This window comes from Tyto alba, unplaced genomic scaffold (assembly GCF_018691265.1).
Source record: "Tyto alba isolate M040663 unplaced genomic scaffold, T.alba_DEE_v4.0 Super-Scaffold_34, whole genome shotgun sequence".
In the NCBI taxonomy this organism is placed as follows: Eukaryota; Metazoa; Chordata; class Aves; order Strigiformes; family Tytonidae; genus Tyto; species Tyto alba.
This window is the reverse complement of record NW_024881309.1, coordinates 3,663,593-3,679,666: the sequence shown is the minus strand read 5'-3', so window position 1 is coordinate 3,679,666 and position 16,074 is coordinate 3,663,593. Positions and strand designations below refer to the sequence as shown.

Genomic DNA, 16,074 nt, shown 5'->3' with positions numbered 1-16,074 from the left:
GGGCTATATAAAGGGGCGGCGGCGGCCGGAGCAGCGCTGCGCCGCCGCCCGCCACCCCAAGAGTGCCCCGCCATGAGCTACACCATGGAGCCCCTGGGCAACCCCTCGTACCGCCGGGTGACCGAGACCCGGGCTACCTACAGCCGCGCCAGCGCCTCTCCGTCCAGCGGCTTCCGCTCCCAGTCGTGGTCGCGGGGTTCGGGCAGCACCGTCTCCTCCTCCTACAAGCGCCCCAACCTGGGGGGGCCGCGGGCCGCGTACGGCTCCACGGTGCTGAGCTCCGCCGAGAGCCTGGACGTCAGCCAGTCCTCGCTGCTGAACGGCGCGGCGGAGCTGAAGCTGAGCCGCTCCAACGAGAAGGAGCAGCTGCAGGGGCTGAACGACCGCTTCGCCGGGTACATCGAGAAGGTGCATTACCTGGAGCAGCAGAACAAGGAGATCGAGGCGGAGCTGGCGGCGCTGCGGCAGAAACACGCCGGGCGGGCGCAGCTGAGCGACGCCTACGAGCAGGAGCTGCGGGAGTTGCGCGGGGCGCTGGAGCAGGTGAGCCACGAGAAGGCGCAGATCCAGCTGGACTCGGAGCACATCGAGGAGGACATCCAGCGCCTGCGGGAGCGCTTCGAGGACGAGGCGCGGCTCCGCGACGAGACGGAGGCCACCATCCGCGCCCTGCGCAAGGAGATGGAGGAGGCCTCGCTGATGCGGGCGGAGCTGGACAAGAAGGTGCAGTCGCTGCAGGACGAGGTGGCCTTTCTGCGGGGCAACCACGAGGAGGAGGTGGCCGAGCTGCTGGCGCAGCTCCAGGCGTCCCACGCCACGGTGGAGAGGAAGGACTACCTGAAGACCGACCTGACCACGGCGCTGAAGGAGATCCGCGCCCAGCTGGAGTGCCAGTCCGACCACAACATGCACCAGGCCGAGGAGTGGTTCAAGTGCCGCTACGCCAAGCTGACGGAGGCGGCCGAGCAGAACAAGGAGGCGATCCGCTCCGCCAAGGAGGAGATCGCCGAGTACCGCCGGCAGCTGCAGTCCAAGAGCATCGAGCTGGAGTCGGTGCGCGGCACCAAGGAGTCCCTGGAGCGGCAGCTCAGCGACATCGAGGAGAGGCACAACAACGACCTCAGCACTTACCAGGTAGCGGGAAGGGGGGTGCGGGGGGGGGGGGGGGGGGGGGAGCTGCCCGGGTACCATCCCCGGGGGAGCTGGGGGGGGGGGCCGGGAGCCGGGCGGGTCCTGCTCAGATCCCAGCACCGCTTCCCAGGGTGGGAGGAAGCTGTTTCTGCCAGTCCCGTTTGAGAAGTTTTGCCGCGAAGCGTGTGGCCGTGTCACAGAGGTTTTTCTGCGTCTCCGTTGCAGGACACGATTCATCAGCTGGAGAACGAGCTGAGAGGAACGAAGTGGGAAATGGCACGGCACTTGAGGGAATACCAGGACCTCCTCAACGTCAAGATGGCCCTGGATATTGAAATTGCTGCATACAGGTACAGTAGGATCATTGCAGACATGTCGGGAGTATTAATAGCACTGCAGATGCTGCTGGCTTGGGGAGCTTTACCACAGACAAATATCTGCGTGCACTGAACGCAAGTAAAATTAGAGCTTGACTCAATTATAACAGCTGTTTCCAAAATCTACACAGACTGCAGAGTGTTTGCAGTGAGAACCCAGAGGTCATTAGGGACCAGGTCTCTGGTCATCAGTGGCAAAAGCTCCCAGCCAGCTCCGTGGGCACAGGACAGCACAGCTCAGTGCAGCAGCGCCCTGGTGCCGCATTCTGCCTGCATTTCCAGAAGCAGAAGATGCAGCAAAAGACAAGTTTATTTTTAATTCCTGTTTACTTTGCTTTGCATATGCCAAGCAAGCAGTGCTTGTCACTTGAATTCCCTTTTATCGCTTGAGAGAGACAATGCACGCACTTGATCATGGTTTCAAGCGGGGAGTGCTCATCTGCTTGTCACAAACACTTTTGCTTTTCTTGCTCAACTTTCCTTTAAAGGCATCCTCTCTAATCTGGAGCAGGAACATTGCTTGCTATTGCCATCACCTGGCAGGTTTTTTAGTCTCCTTTGCATCACTTCAGAACTCTGATCAGAGAACTAGTGATTTTTCTGGGTCACAGGCTTAGATGAAAAAAACATGTATTTGAATATAAGAAAAGTAAAACTAAAAAATATAATCTCCAGATCTACTTAAATTCCTGAGGTTGTTTAAGCAAACACAGAGGTAGCTGTTTGCTGCCAAAGTTAGCTGAACAAAAGTCTCTCCGGTTTTCATAGCTGCACAAGAAAAGTGGATGCCCAAACTATTGAACGAGGACATAAGCTCTAATTGGCTTTGAATATCTCGGCCACAGTATTTGATTTGGATCTGTTGGCTGTGTCAAATTCTCAGTTCGCCTAGGTCATAATGCATCCTATGAAACGAATTATTTTGCCATACTCTGTGCTGACTTAAGCCATAATGAAGTTTTTGACATTAAGGATGAATTTCAGCTGGTCAGCGGAAGGTGTTCCACTTGCCACATGCAAACCAAGCTAAAAGCGGTTTGCTGAATATGAATTTTGCAAAAGAGCTGATTCAAGGAAAGCCGAACTGGGGCTGTGAGCGATGGATTATGCTGATCAGCTCTAGCATATTCCACATACAAACTGGTTTCATCCTGCTGACAGGGAAATATTCTAATAGCTGTCCCTTATGTTGGGTTTCTATGCTCATTTTTTTTTTTTTCTCCTCCTGATCCCTTTAGGAAGCTACTGGAGGGTGAAGAGACAAGATTCAGTGCCTTCTCTGGAAGCATTACTGGACCCATATTCACACACAGACAACCATCTGTCACAATAGCATCCACTAAAATTCAGAAAACAAAAATTGAGCCACCAAAGCTGAAGGTCCAGCACAAGTTCGTGGAAGAAATCATTGAAGAGACAAAGGTAGAGGATGAGAAGTCTGAAATGGAAGATGCCCTAGCAGCTATTGCAGAAGAAATGGCAGCCAAGGCCGAGGAAGAAAAAGCAGAAGCAGCAGCTGCAGAGGAAGAAGTCATTTCTGAGAAGGCGGCTGCAGAACAAGCAGCTGCACCTGAGGAAGAAGAGAAGGAGGAAGAGGAAGCAGAGGAGGAAGAAGCTGCAAAATCTGACGCAGCGGAAGAAGGAGGTTCTGAAAAAGAAGAAATAGAGGAGAAGGAAGAAGGGGAGGAGGCTGAGGAAGAGGGAGAAGAAGCTGAGGCAAAGGGCAAAGCTGAAGAAGTAGCAGCAAAGGTAGAGAAGGTCAAAACACCTCCTGCAAAGTCACCCCCTAAGTCCCCCCCTAAATCCCCTGTAACAGAGCCAGCCAAGGCTGTCCAGAAAGAACCAGCTGCAGAAGCAGGAAAAGAACAGAAGGTGGAGAAAGGTGGTGAGAAACCAGCCAAGGAGGAAGAGAAAGTGGCATCCCCGGAGAAGCCAGCGACACCAAAGGTAACCTCTCCGGAGAAGCCTGCGACCCCAGAGAAGCCTGCAACCCCAGAGAAAGCAGCGACCCCAGAGAAGCCGGTGACACCAGAGAAGCTCCGCTCCCCAGAAAAGCCGGCGACCCCAGAAAAACCCCGCACTCCAGAAAAGCCGGCGACTCCCGAGAAGCCCCGTTCTCCAGAGAAGCCGGCCTCCCCTGTCAAAGATGAAAAGGCTGTGGTGGAGGAGACCATCACTGTCACAAAGGTAACAAAAATTAGTGCAGAGTTGGAGAAGGAGTCCAGGAAAGAAGACATTGCGGTGAATGGTGAGGTGGAGGAGAAAAAGGAAGAGGAGGAATCCAAAGAGAAGGAGATTGAGGAGGAAGACAAGGGAGTTGTCACCAATGGCCTGGATGTGAGCCCAATTGATGATAAGGGTGAGAAAATTGTAGTAACCAAAAAAGCAGAGAAAATCACTAGTGAAGGTGGAGACAGTACAACCACATATATCACAAAGTCGGTGACAGTCACTCAGAAGGTAGAGGAACATGAAGAAAGCTTTGAGGAGAAATTAGTGTCCACCAAGAAAGTAGAGAAAGTTACTTCACATGCTGTAGTAAAAGAGATTAAAGAGACCGAATAAATTAAATCATAGCTAAATTTACAAAATTAAAGAGCTTGGGTCGGTGCAAAAGGTTAAGCCATATGACAGCTGCAAAATGCATGTGAGTGACGGCTTCAAAGCAGAACGGGTTCTCTCATGGAGGCTCCAGACACACAGTATTTTACTTTTTTGTGCAATATAGGGGAGGGGGGGGGAATGCATGCAGGCTCAAGATGTACTCCCTCCACAGAGCTTGGGGATCTAAAAAAAATAATACTAATAATAGTGCATGAGATGAAATGTGCAAAGGAAGCTTTTGAATTTCCTGAGCTGTTGGAGGGACATATCTGAGGAACGACTTAAGATGTATTATGCAAAGAACCAACTGAGCCAAAAACAAACAGAAAACAGTAATAGAATATTCATGAGAACCAGAACTCTCCTAGCCTTAAAAAAAAGCTACTTATAAATAATTATGTTTACCTCACTGGTGCAATTAGGGTGGACTTTTGCTCATGGGAGAACCTAGTTGACATGCACAGTATGCAACCTTTTGTTGTTTGATGTAAAAGTCACAGCAGTTCTTGCTCAATAAAGGTCAATACTGAAAACATGACTTGTCTGGTGACTTTTTTTCCAACTCGGATCCTTCCCTAAAGTTCCATACTCGGTCCTGAACAGCAACACACTTGCATGGGTTGAAAAGTTGCTTGACTTTTTCCTTAGTGCCCTCATCTGGGAAATAAGTTTGGAGGGGAGATGATGAGCAAATTTTCTGTAACGTAACACAAACACTTGAGCTAGTTTAAGCCATATCCTACTCTTCCTAGAGTAAAGAGGAATCTGCTGAATTCTGCTGCCTGGCCTATAGGTGCTTAGTGGGGTAGCAGCTGCTTTTGCCAGCTGTGGGAAGGTCTCAGCCTTGTGCTGCTAATATCACTTATCTCAGCAATGCTGACTGAGTATAAAGGTGCTACGCTCTTGCTGCAAGTATACTTTTCCTCCCTACACCCTAGTCTCAACATGTAAGCAGAGCCTTAAGGATGTGGCAATTTCCAGATCATTCCTTGATTTTTGCCTGTATGTGAACCATGTCTGGTTATGGGATCTATGACAGTAGTTTGTCACTTAAGTGTGCAAAGACCCATTAAGTAATCTCAACCAAGACACCATGCGTTCATCAAAATGGGGTAGCTTCTGATTATTTTTTTTTTTCCCTCCTTCCTTAATTATAGGGCAACATCCTTATCAGTTCTCTGCCTTAAATGACCAACATGTGCAATCTGCCTCTAAACACAAAATTCCAGAGTTAAGAACAAAAAAATTCCTGGAGAAAGGAAAGTGTCCCAGAGATGACACTGGTATAATGTCTCAAAAATATTCCTACCTCATTTTTCACGTATTTGTTCATTTAAAAATAGCTGTAGAAATGAAACCCTTCCAGAGTCTGAACTAGGGCTGGTTATGGCTCAAATTATGTCTGGTATGACTGGCAGATAAAACCAAATAAAAGCATTTTAAAATTTCCAGTAGAAAGGCCTCCTAAGCATTGGCCTATGCCTACTGGCACTTCCTGGTTGGCTTTATTAAGAAGAAAGCCAGTTAAAGGTCCCTCTAAAATCCTGGAAAATAAATGGAGACAAATGAAACAAAGGCTAAAACAGGAGGGCCCCAACTCAAATCTGGGGAACTAATGTGTCTTACGGGATTAATATTGTCTTTATTTCTATCACGTTTCAAAAGGAAAATGAAGAACACTGCTACTGCCTTACCTCCCATAACCAGCAAAGAAAGGCAAATAATTTTAAGCCTGGGTTTAGTACATGGACTGTCCTGAAATCTGGTGACTAATTGAGGGTCTGATCAAAATCTATGATTTGCATGTGCCTTCCAATTCATTACCCTATCAATAATTGAAGATCAAGTAGTTTTTAATTGAAAGGGTTCTGCATGTTCTTCACTGGAGAAATTGTAGAAAATCCACAGCAGATAAACCTTTCAAATAAATCTGAGTGTCTTTGTGTAGCAAAATAATGAATGTTTCTCCTGCTGATATCAATAATGGAAATCTGTGCTCAACAGCTCGCTGGTTGAGTGACGTTTAATTAAATCAGAGGTAGCGGATTAAATGGCAGCTTCTCTGTAGCAAGTTTATTTGTGAAAATTACATGGGTATGTGACATAAAAATAACTATACCTTTATGAATAAGAAGCTAAATAGCCCAGTCACACTCACATATTGTCAGTACGGGTTTGCATCAAGTTGTGTTTAAGCACAGAAATGCCCAATGATTTGTGAGCATTGCAGCTATTTTCTCTTGGGTCTAATCAAGATTTTCAAGCGAACGTCACCGCTAAAACCAAAAACTAAACCGGAGACCAATATTAACATAAAACTTTCTGGTTATGTGCTTTCAAATAAGTTCTAGAATCTGCTAAAATGTCACAGACTGCGAAGCCAGTGGGCTACCACCCCTCAGCACAGAAAGTCAGGCATCTGCAGCATGAGGAAGAGTCACCTTATACAGCGAATTAAGTTTCAATGTCAGTGAGAGACTCAAGAACACGTTGTTAATGTGGGCTTACACGGGTGCGGGTGGGATCCCAAACTGGCTTGCTATTATTCCTGTTATGCTTTCTTTTCAGTTCTGGTAGGATACAGCTACAAGGACCTAGAGATTATTATTATTATTTGTGTTGGCTTGATTCTGCTTGCACGTTGGCAGTCCAGCCGGGATTGCAGTTTCTTGTACGAGGCGGCTGTACCATCACTTCTGCTGGGGGTACATGGACTTTCCTGGGTGCTTTGGGGAGTTCACTGTATAGCCTGCGTGGGAGGCAAACTCCTGGGCTACCCAACGGCATGGTGTATTTCAAAATGTCCTCGTTTCTGCCCTTTTCCACACAAAACATATTGCAGCCTTTAGTTATTACCCACAACTGCATTTTTTTTTTCTGCTCTAACACACTAAATTGATGAGTTTAGTCTTTTTCCCGCTGCAGATGTTTCCATCAAATCCTAAGAGAAATAAGCAACTGGTTAACACATTTCTAAATATTTATAAAACTGTAAGAACCGATTAACATTTAATGTTGCCAAGAGGTTTTGTCTACTGACATCTGCAATCACACAGTTTCAAAAGATAGCATAATTCCAGGGCAGAGATGCATAAATAGTATGTTATTTGCCTGTTCTGCACCAATTACTTCTTCAGACTGTGCATAACCAGTGAAGGCATTAATTACTTTCACACACAGAGGTTCATTAATCAATACAAAAGACTCCACGAAGGGAAAAACAATAATTAAAGGAAGTTACTGTGAAGATTTATGCGTCTTCTTTAAAGTGGGCTATAAAGCCCCCTGTGGCTTCAGGAGCTGGAGGGCTCTAAAGCAGGATCTTTTTACCATACTGCTCTGTGGAAATGCTACGATTCAGAGATTTTCGGCATCCCAGAACTAAATTCCAGATGGAAACAAACTGGGAAGTGTTACAAAACACAAATAGGTTGCATTTGCCAGGGAGCTGCGTCGGGCACTAGAGTTTTCTCCGGGCACCAGAGTCTGTGCTTTTCCCATTCACATGTGGGCTTTCCTCCTTCTCTGTTCTGGATTAAACTACCCTTAATTAATCTAGGAAGGCAGCATGTGATGAATTGTCAATTATTTAGTTACTGGAGGGTAAACTCCTAGAATCTGGATATTATACCTGTACAAGTTTGCCTCTTGCTGCGTGGAATGGGGGTGCGTGTGTACGTGCATCTCAAGAAAAGCATTCAGGACCTCCCTGTATTTGTCTTCCCTGTGATGAAATCTCAGCCTGATTCAGACCCCGTCTGCCCAAACAGCAAGCGAAAATTCAGGGACAGACTCCTGGCTTTATTCGCAGCTGCAACTTGGGTTAAAGTTTCTATCGTGTCTCCCTCTGCCTGCTTTTACTGCATTGCGTCAAAGCCAGCTCCTGGGTTTCCAAATGTAAAACAAGTGTTGCAAGTAGGATCCCCAGAACCCTGAGAGCATCTCAGCTCGCAAACGCGCGCTTCCATCCTCCCTCCAACCAGTTTACCTTAGCAGCAAGGCAGGACTGGGGGTGACAAACTGGGCTGGATGGTCACTGCTTCTCGTCGCTCTCTGCAGCTCATTGCCATGGCTGTGACTCACACATTTCCTGCGGAGTCGTGAAATCTCTCCTCTAGCTGCAATACATTAAAAATAACATAAGGAGTGGGGATCGGACTGAGACACACTGCGAGGAGAAATGTGTTTGCTGTATATCTCTAGATGTGCTGGTTTGAGAGCATCCCGAGCATCCTGGTTGCAAACACTTTGGAGAGCTGCAAGCTGTATTGCTTCCCAGAAGTGAAAGGGATACAAAGGACTGAATGAAGGAGGAGTTTCTCCCCAAAAAATAGATGTGGAAGAAGAAGCAAATTCAGGCATTGTGAAGTTAAAAGGAGCTCAAAGTGCTTGGAGAAAGGCAGGATGGGGCAGTGGTTTTTATATGCCAATCTATTTAACAGTGGTTTGGCTTTAATGGCTGTGATGAGTTCTGATCTGGTGTGTAATACATTTTTTGCTCCATAGGAACAGAACCTCTCTCCCAATTGAAGTGCCATGCTAAGCATTTTCTGATAGGGCACTTAAGTGAATTTCCAAGTACCGTCTCTTAGACTCAATATTCTGCTGTTTGAGCTAAGGGTATCACGTACCAAAAGGAGCAGGTCTCCTGCAGGCCCACCAATAGCTTTTAAAAGCACTGAGCAAACAGCGTGGTCGAGCCTCTGGCCCATGGTACTGCAAGTACCCCCCGCTGCTCACTGCTGCTTTCCCGGAGGTAGAAAATAAAATCTGCTTTGTGAGGATTCATCTGCATAAACACATCTAGAAAAAAATCCGTTAAAAGCAGGAGGGAAATGTAGAAAGTAAGACTTAAAAGAGATGTTGAAGAAATGGAAAATTAATTTACTTGTTTTCTCATTCTCAAGAAACTAGGCGGGGTGTGGAAGTTAAGCATTTGGAAATGATACTGGAACACCCTGAGCAAGAGTTACTGGAATTATTACATATGTATACAAACTCTGTTTCCTGGATAGTTTTACCAAAGCTGCTTTTTCTTTTCCCTGCTGCTTTTCCTGTGAATGGGAAAGAATTGTTCTAAGTGCTTACCTCATCCATCCTCATCTTCTTTATAACTTTCAATACTAAAAATGGAGATGCTGTTGGAACACCTGTAAAATTTGTATAAAAAGACACTTTCTTTCCCTCTAAATGTAGCCACTGAGGAGAAACAGTGCAAATCAACTGATAGCATGAAGTCAGTGTACAAAATTAAGTTATCCCAAAATCCTATGCAAAAACCCACTTAGCTGAATGTGGCTGATGAAGTTTTAGTGCAGCCATGTAATGCCTGTTTTAATGTAGGTTTACTTAAAATAGTTTCATTTACAGCATTACTGTAATACTTGCCATTAGCGCAAGGTTTAATTTTATGCATCAACTTTAGCTAATCAAAGTAGGCTCAGACCACAAGACATAGACACTGCTTTCAGAATTGCCAGGCTTTGCTGCTGTTTGAGCAGTTCTTAGTTTGTTCCTGATCACAGATTATACCTTTCTGTAGCTCACCCTCAAAACTTCAAAAGGTCCTGACAAATTCTCCAGAAGAAAAATGAACCTCTTCATTACACAGTGGATTGATTTATATTAGCACCCTGGAAAGGCAGCTCATTCAAACAGCAGAGAGAACACCCCCAACACTGTCCTTTTCTCTAACACCTTTTTCCTCTTTTTTTTTTAATTATACAGACATTGCACCAAGCCTCAGCCATACCCAGAGTCATTCTTCCCTTTCATCATTGACCTGTCAGCCATTGAACATCTTCCTACCCCTGTTTAACAGCCATGTTTGCATTTTGCTCCTGTACTGGTTTAAATGTCTCCTTTTTTCAAAAGGGAGCTTGTGCCTGGACTGTTGGATGCACACAGTGAAACCCATCACAAAGCTAACAGCACATTCAGACAAGTGTATTTTTACCATTGTAAGATTTCCATGTGAAATTTTACAGCCCCATCAGGAAATTTTGTCTACCTATTAGTGTTCCAAGCCTATCAGGTGGAGATAGGCACCAGTATCCCCTATCCTGTTACACAGGCTTGAAAGATGAGTGGGATACGCCACTTCATGAACCTTTTAAGTGCATTAATGACACATAACACACACAAGGAATCTGTGTAAGCATTTCTGTAACTTTATTGACTAGCTTTATTGCACATACTTATTGAAGCCTCCATTATTTCCCCACCCAAGGTTTCCATAATTATTTTAAATGCAAGTTAAAGGTAACTTTCATTCCTGTGACTTATTTTTTCCCCCATTTTTAATTTTAAGATTCTGAATCACCCAAGAAAGACATAACCCCTGAATTCATACGTGTAGACCATGCGGCATTCAGGGAACAAGCCAGTGGGTGCTCTGCAAGCATACTGATACTCTGCACAGAGAGAAACATCATAAATCATTTAACTTTAAACCTCAGTGGTCACTGAATTAAATATGTGAGACTGCAATTTTAGCTCAGTCAATCGTTGTTTATTCTCTTAACCTGATGAGAAAGCTAGACTGCCTAAAAAAAAAATCAAGCCTTCTTCTTCACTTCACTCTCCTCCTTTCCTGCTGCTTCTTTCTCTTCTTTCTCTTCCTTCTCTTCCTCAGCAGTTTCCTCAGCAGTTTCCTGAGACTCCTCCCCTTCTTCAGCTGCTGTTTCTTCCCCTTCTCCTTCCTCTTCCTCACCCTCTTTGGCTTCTTCAGATTCTTCCTTAGCACCTTTGAAAAAGAAATATTTCACATCTATGTACTGTTCCTAAACCCAATTTAATGGAAGCCAGCACACCTTCCTCCTTCAACCCCAATGCACTTGGGTAGCTGCCAGCTAAACGTGATGGGGCTGGCAACTGATTTTGCATGAAAGCAGGGACATTTATCTAGGACTTCCAAGGGGGAACAACAAAACGGCACAACCAACTTGTCCCAGATTTCAGAGAGAGTGAAACACTTTATAGGTATCTTCAGAATCATGACCTTGAAAAATATTGGCTGTGGGCTCATTGCTTTAAGCCTTCTCCAAATACTTGAGTTTAAAAAGGAATCTTGCCGTTGCTCTCTGATTGGCTCTTTAGCTACCAATTCATTATAATTAATCTTTACACTAATAAACTCCTTGAATAATTCAATGGCAACCAATGCATTTCAGATATGTTTAGCTCTGAAGGATTTAACCTATGCAACTGAAGTTGGGAAAAACAATTCTGGATAACATTCCTTTTACATTTTATTTAAAATGTGAGTTTGGTAAATAAATTACGGGGCAGTAAGGAGTGGCATATACTTAGGTTGAACAAGAAAACTACCCAGACCTCAGGCAATAGATATGGTTATCCACTGAACCCAACAGTTACATCCACAGACATCAGCTGATGTTCCCATTATCACTGGCTACTGTCTGGGAATTGGCATTTAGCTCAGGATGTCCTTGTTGTTTTTGAGGATGTCAGTAAAAACTAAGGACTGTTTGCTGCCATATGAATATAACATTACACACTATTCAAGTATTATTATTCTTGGGTTTGGACCTGAATGGAGAAAACACCCAGTGATTTCCAAGGAAGTATAATCGGTCCTATAATCTGCCTGATATTGAATGTTTACCTTCTCTTCCATTCAATATTCAGGCTTTCCTGCTTAAATGCAGTGTGTTTAATCCCACCATCCTTTGCCCATGTGAGCAGACAATGAGAGCAATCAAATCATTAGACTCAGTCCTCAGGTTTTCTGGATTTTACCCCTTACGAGCAGGGTGAAGCATGAAAGAGGGACTTGAAAGTAACTGTAAGTACCTTCTTCCTCCTCTTCAGCCTCTTCACCTCCTGCTTCCTCCTCACCTTCCTCTTTCTCTTCCTCCTCACCTTCTTCTGCAGGGGCTGCTTTGGCTTCTGCCACTTTAGCAGCCTCAATTGTTTCCTCTATTTCAATCTGCTCCTCCTGGACGTGACTGGAGTAGTACGTGGGGAAGGAACGTGTTGTCATCAAGTAGGAGCTGGATTGGAGACCGCTATAGGCAGACCTGCCAAAAGTCGGGGCAGTCTGGGTGTAGCCACTGGTGATGCTTCCAACGCTGGTGAAACTGAGTCGGGTCTCTTCACCTTCCAGCAGTTTCCTAGAAAAAAAATAAAAATAAAAAAAAAAAAAGCAAGCAGAAATAACTTGGTTATGCTGCAGCAGTATTCAGCATATTCAATTATGGACCAAGGAATTACAATGCTTTGAGCAGCACAAGCCCTAGAGATTGCTTACTCAGGAATGCAAAACCTAGCCCATAATCAGTAACTATATGGCAATGCTACCCTGTCTTCTTGGAATAATTTAAAAGTTTGATGTGTTCATTACTGGTAAATTAGTTCTTTTCCAACTTAGAAGAAATAAAAGGCGAAACTCCTCTAGGATTAGGTGAGGTTAGAGGTGTATTCTGGTAGCCTGTAGGGTTGCAGAGAACAATGCGGGTATAACAGTCTGATGTTATGTTTAGCTATTAGACAAGCTTTACAGCCACCTTCTCAATATTCCCCCTTGTGGCATTCACAAAAAACTCTGTTTCGGCATTTGCCATTTCTAACAGTATCTGGGACAAAACATTAAACAGCTATTCAGCAGCAATTTTTCTGTAAAATATTTGCTTTGTAGGAGATTGCTTCTGTGTTAGAAACAAAGCATGGAAGGAATCTGCAATTTTGAGAACACGGCCATCTGTATTAAGAAATGCCACCGATATAAAATCCCTTCACTGTAAGAAGAAAACAGGCATTTTTAGCTATAAAGACAGGGAACTGAGACCGTATATTGCCGAGCTAATAGTTCCATATGCATATAGGTACACGCCAATCGACTCCTTGAAGATTTCACTTTAAGCAAATATTTTACCTCAAAAGCACTGCTTCTTCCAATAGCAAGACAAGGGAGAAGACCTGATTAAGTCTACCTATGAAAATTTCTGCTGGAGGAATGATAAATAAAATCAATTCTCTTGAAGAGAGAATGGGAACCTGAGCCGAGCTCCGTCTTACTAAAACATTCCCCCCATCATACCGATATGCTGCAATTTCGATGTCCAGGGCCATTTTCACATTGAGCAGATCTTGATATTCCTTCAGGTACCGAGCCATTTCACTCTTTGTGGTTCTCAGCTCGTTCTCTAATTTGTTGATTGTATCCTGTTGGAAGTAACAATATTGACAGCATAAAATTCTGAGTTCTCCCATGTCTAGCAATAATACCTTGCAAGGAATTTCTCCAACCCCATTAACTTAATCTTGCTCTAGCAGACAGAAAACGAACAGCTACAACTGCCCCCTTGGCCAAAAAGGCACAATTTATTAAAGCTCACCCTCCCTGGCAGGGTTTTCCCACCGCTGTATCTACATCTTATTATTATTTAATGTGAAGAGCCCAATCTGCTGCTATCCAAGGACTAAAGCATGCACGAACTTGTTTTGGCTTTAGCCCGTGTGTGCTTTCTCTAGTTTTAGCTTAAGGGCATCTTTTGTAGGATACAGTTAATGCTTTTTGGGTACAGGGATAAAGGACGGATCGCGCATCCTAGCTCTGTGGCATTCTGCATTTCAGTTTGATGACACCTCAGGGTCCAGCTACGCCGCACAGCCGCGGGGTTCCCGCACAGCCGCGGGGTTCGGGGTTGAGCTCGAAGCAATGCCTCCCCCCCCCCCCCGTTCCCAGGACCCCCCCCCCCCCCGAGCCCCCCCGCACCTGCAGGGCGGAGATGTCGGCGCTCTGCTTCTCTTCCAGCTCCTGCAGCTGCTTCTCCAGCGCCTCGTTCATGCCGCGGGTGGCCTCGATCTCCAGCGTCTTGGCCTTGAGCAGCCGGCGGCTCTCGGACACCTCGTCCTTGGCGGCTCGGACGGCGTCCGTGTTCTTGGCAGCGCTCTCGCTGAGGACGGTGAAGCGGCTGCGGAACCACTCCTCGGCGTTCTGCATGTTGCGAGCCGCCAGCTTCTCGTACTGGGCGCGGATGTCGCGCAGGGCGGCGGAGAGGTCGGGCTTGGCCGACACGTCCATCTCCACCGAGAGGTGCGCGTACTGGATCTGCGCCTGCAGCTCCGCCAGCTCCTCCTCGTGCACCTTCTTGAGGAAGGCCAGCTCGTCCAGCAAGCTGTCCACCCGCTTCTCCAGCTCCGCCCGCGCCAGCGCCGCCTCGTCCGCGCCCTTCCGCACCTCCAGCAGCCGCGCCTCCGCGTCCTCCCGGCTCAGCACCTCCTCCTCGTAGCGCGCCTGCAGCCCGCGGAGCGTCTCCTCCAGGCTCTCCCGCTCGCCCTGCAGCGCCTGCTTCTCGCTCGTCGCCTCCTCGGCGGCCAGCCGCAGCTCGCGGATCTCCTGCTCGTAGAGGGCGCGGAAGCGGGAGGGCTCGGCGTGTTTCTGCCGCAGCACCAGCAGCTCGGCCTCCAGCACCTTGTTCTGCTGCTCCAGCTCGTGCACCCGCTCGATGAAGCAGGCGAAGCGGTCGTTGAGGTCCTGCAGCTGCGCCCGCTCCTGGCTGCGGATCGACTTGAGGTCGTTGCTGATGGCCGCGACCTGGCTCAGGTCGAGGGTGTCCACGGAGTGCAGGAGGGAGCCCGAGGCGCTGGAGGCGGCGTAGCTGCGCCGCACCGACACCGAGGAGACGGGCGCCGAGAGGCTGGAGTAAGCCGAGCGCGCCGAGCTGTAGCCGCCGCCGCCGCTGCGCATCGCCGAGACATGGAGCCGCGGGCTCTCGGCGTACCGCCGCTTGTAGGAGGGGAAGAACGGGTCGTAGCCGTACGAGCTCATGGCGGCGAGAAGCGAGGGGGTGAGGCCAGCGGGGGCTCTGCGGACAGGCGCTGCCCGACCGCCCCTATTTATCGGCGGGGAGGGCGGGCAGGCGCAGCCGCCGGGCGGGGCCGGGGCGGGGAGGAGCGCCGCCGCGCTGAGGGACGGTGTGAGCGCCTCGGCTCGCTCCGCGCCTCGCGTAGCTGCCGCGCCTCGCCGCTGGGCGCGTTCGGGGGTGCTGCCCGTTCCCGCGCGCCGTGGGGCTGCCTCAGGCCTGCTCGGGGCCCGCCCCGCCTCAGGCCTAGCCGCGGCTCCCCAGGGTGTGGAGGGCGTCCCTCGTCCCTCCTCCCTCCTCGTCCCCTTCCCCACAGGCTGCCCGGGGGGGGGGTTGTTGCGGCCCCCGTGTTGTGGCCGGGGTCTTTGGGAGGCCCCTCACAACCCCCAGACCGTGTGCATAAATGGCGGGTTTTTTTTTTTCCTTCAATTTGCAGTTTTTACCAGGTGTGTGTGCTCTCTGAGCTCCTGCTGCCCTCACCGTCTCCTTTGTTACAAGTGGTTCCTAATAAGGAGGTAATTACCTGAACAAATAAACAAACACAGGGCATGGATCGAAGTCCTAGCAGAATACATTAATATCTAGTTACCTAGCTTTGCTTTCTTTGTTCCTTAAGATCTCTGGAGGCGAATCTGAGACTTGGACCATAGGGGCTGAACATTTATCCTTGCCTAATCTGGCTAATAGACTAGAATTTGATGGCTGCATTGCAGCTAACTCTGATGCAGATTGCTAGCCACCGGTTGATTAAAACAAAACAGTATTTATGTAGTAGAGATTTATCAGAAGTAAGCCAGGAATATATTGAGTGCAGACTTCACTAGTTGCTCAAAAAGGCAATGATAACTTGTCCGAGTCAGAAGGGCAAATATAAAACAAACTCTTCAAAGTTTTCTTGAGGAAGGAGTAAATGTAGGTGTGGGTTGGGGGACGTTTATTAAGAGAGAGATACCACAAAAATGCTTAGTTGCTTCCTAAAGAAAGGGGAAAGACTTAGTAATATACTTAAATTAATCTGTGTGTCTGTCACTAATTGCGACAGTAGTTAAGTATTTCTGGCAGAAAGGTATGATTCTTTCATTCCAGTCATCTACTAAAGGTAGAGCAGGGTTGATTTAATCATATTTCCTACT

General features: G+C 47.3%; 2 protein-coding genes across 2 annotated transcripts; one reads left to right on the top strand and one right to left on the bottom strand.

Moving 5' to 3' along the window:
* Positions 1 to 18: 18 nt before the first annotated feature.
* On the top strand, positions 19 to 4,647 carry NEFM (neurofilament medium chain). Its single transcript, XM_042801568.1, has 3 exons — positions 19 to 1,134; positions 1,357 to 1,481; positions 2,747 to 4,647. Exons 1-3 carry the CDS (start codon positions 73 to 75, stop codon positions 4,071 to 4,073), a joined length of 2,514 nt encoding a protein of 837 aa, XP_042657502.1. The 5' UTR covers positions 19 to 72; the 3' UTR covers positions 4,074 to 4,647.
* A 5,613-nt stretch (positions 4,648 to 10,260) lies between these two features.
* NEFL (neurofilament light chain) lies at positions 10,261 to 14,970 on the bottom strand. The gene is made up of 4 exons (XM_042801564.1): positions 13,852 to 14,970; positions 13,174 to 13,298; positions 11,928 to 12,247; positions 10,261 to 10,857 (listed from the first exon to the last, which is right to left on the bottom strand). Exons 1-4 carry the CDS (start codon positions 14,905 to 14,907, stop codon positions 10,670 to 10,672), a joined length of 1,689 nt encoding a protein of 562 aa, XP_042657498.1. The 5' UTR covers positions 14,908 to 14,970; the 3' UTR covers positions 10,261 to 10,669.
* Positions 14,971 to 16,074: the final 1,104 nt, after the last annotated feature.

What these genes read in the sequence shown, in the direction of transcription:
- NEFM (XM_042801568.1), top strand. Translation starts at nt 73, where the DNA reads ATGAGCTACACCATGGAGCCCCTGGGCAACCCCTCGTACCGCCGGGTG. An exon ending in ACGACCTCAGCACTTACCAG is followed by an intron (nt 1,135 to 1,356) that starts GTAGCGGGAAGG and finishes TCTCCGTTGCAG; the next exon opens with GACACGATTCATCAGCTGGA. An exon ending in ATTGAAATTGCTGCATACAG is followed by an intron (nt 1,482 to 2,746) that starts GTACAGTAGGAT and finishes TGATCCCTTTAG; the next exon opens with GAAGCTACTGGAGGGTGAAG.
- NEFL (XM_042801564.1), bottom strand. Translation starts at nt 14,907, where the DNA reads ATGAGCTCGTACGGCTACGACCCGTTCTTCCCCTCCTACAAGCGGCGG. An exon ending in CCGACATCTCCGCCCTGCAG is followed by an intron (nt 13,299 to 13,851) that starts GTGCGGGGGGGC and finishes TACTTCCAACAG; the next exon opens with GATACAATCAACAAATTAGA. An exon ending in GGCTGAAGAGGAGGAAGAAG is followed by an intron (nt 10,858 to 11,927) that starts GTACTTACAGTT and finishes TCTTTTTCAAAG; the next exon opens with GTGCTAAGGAAGAATCTGAA.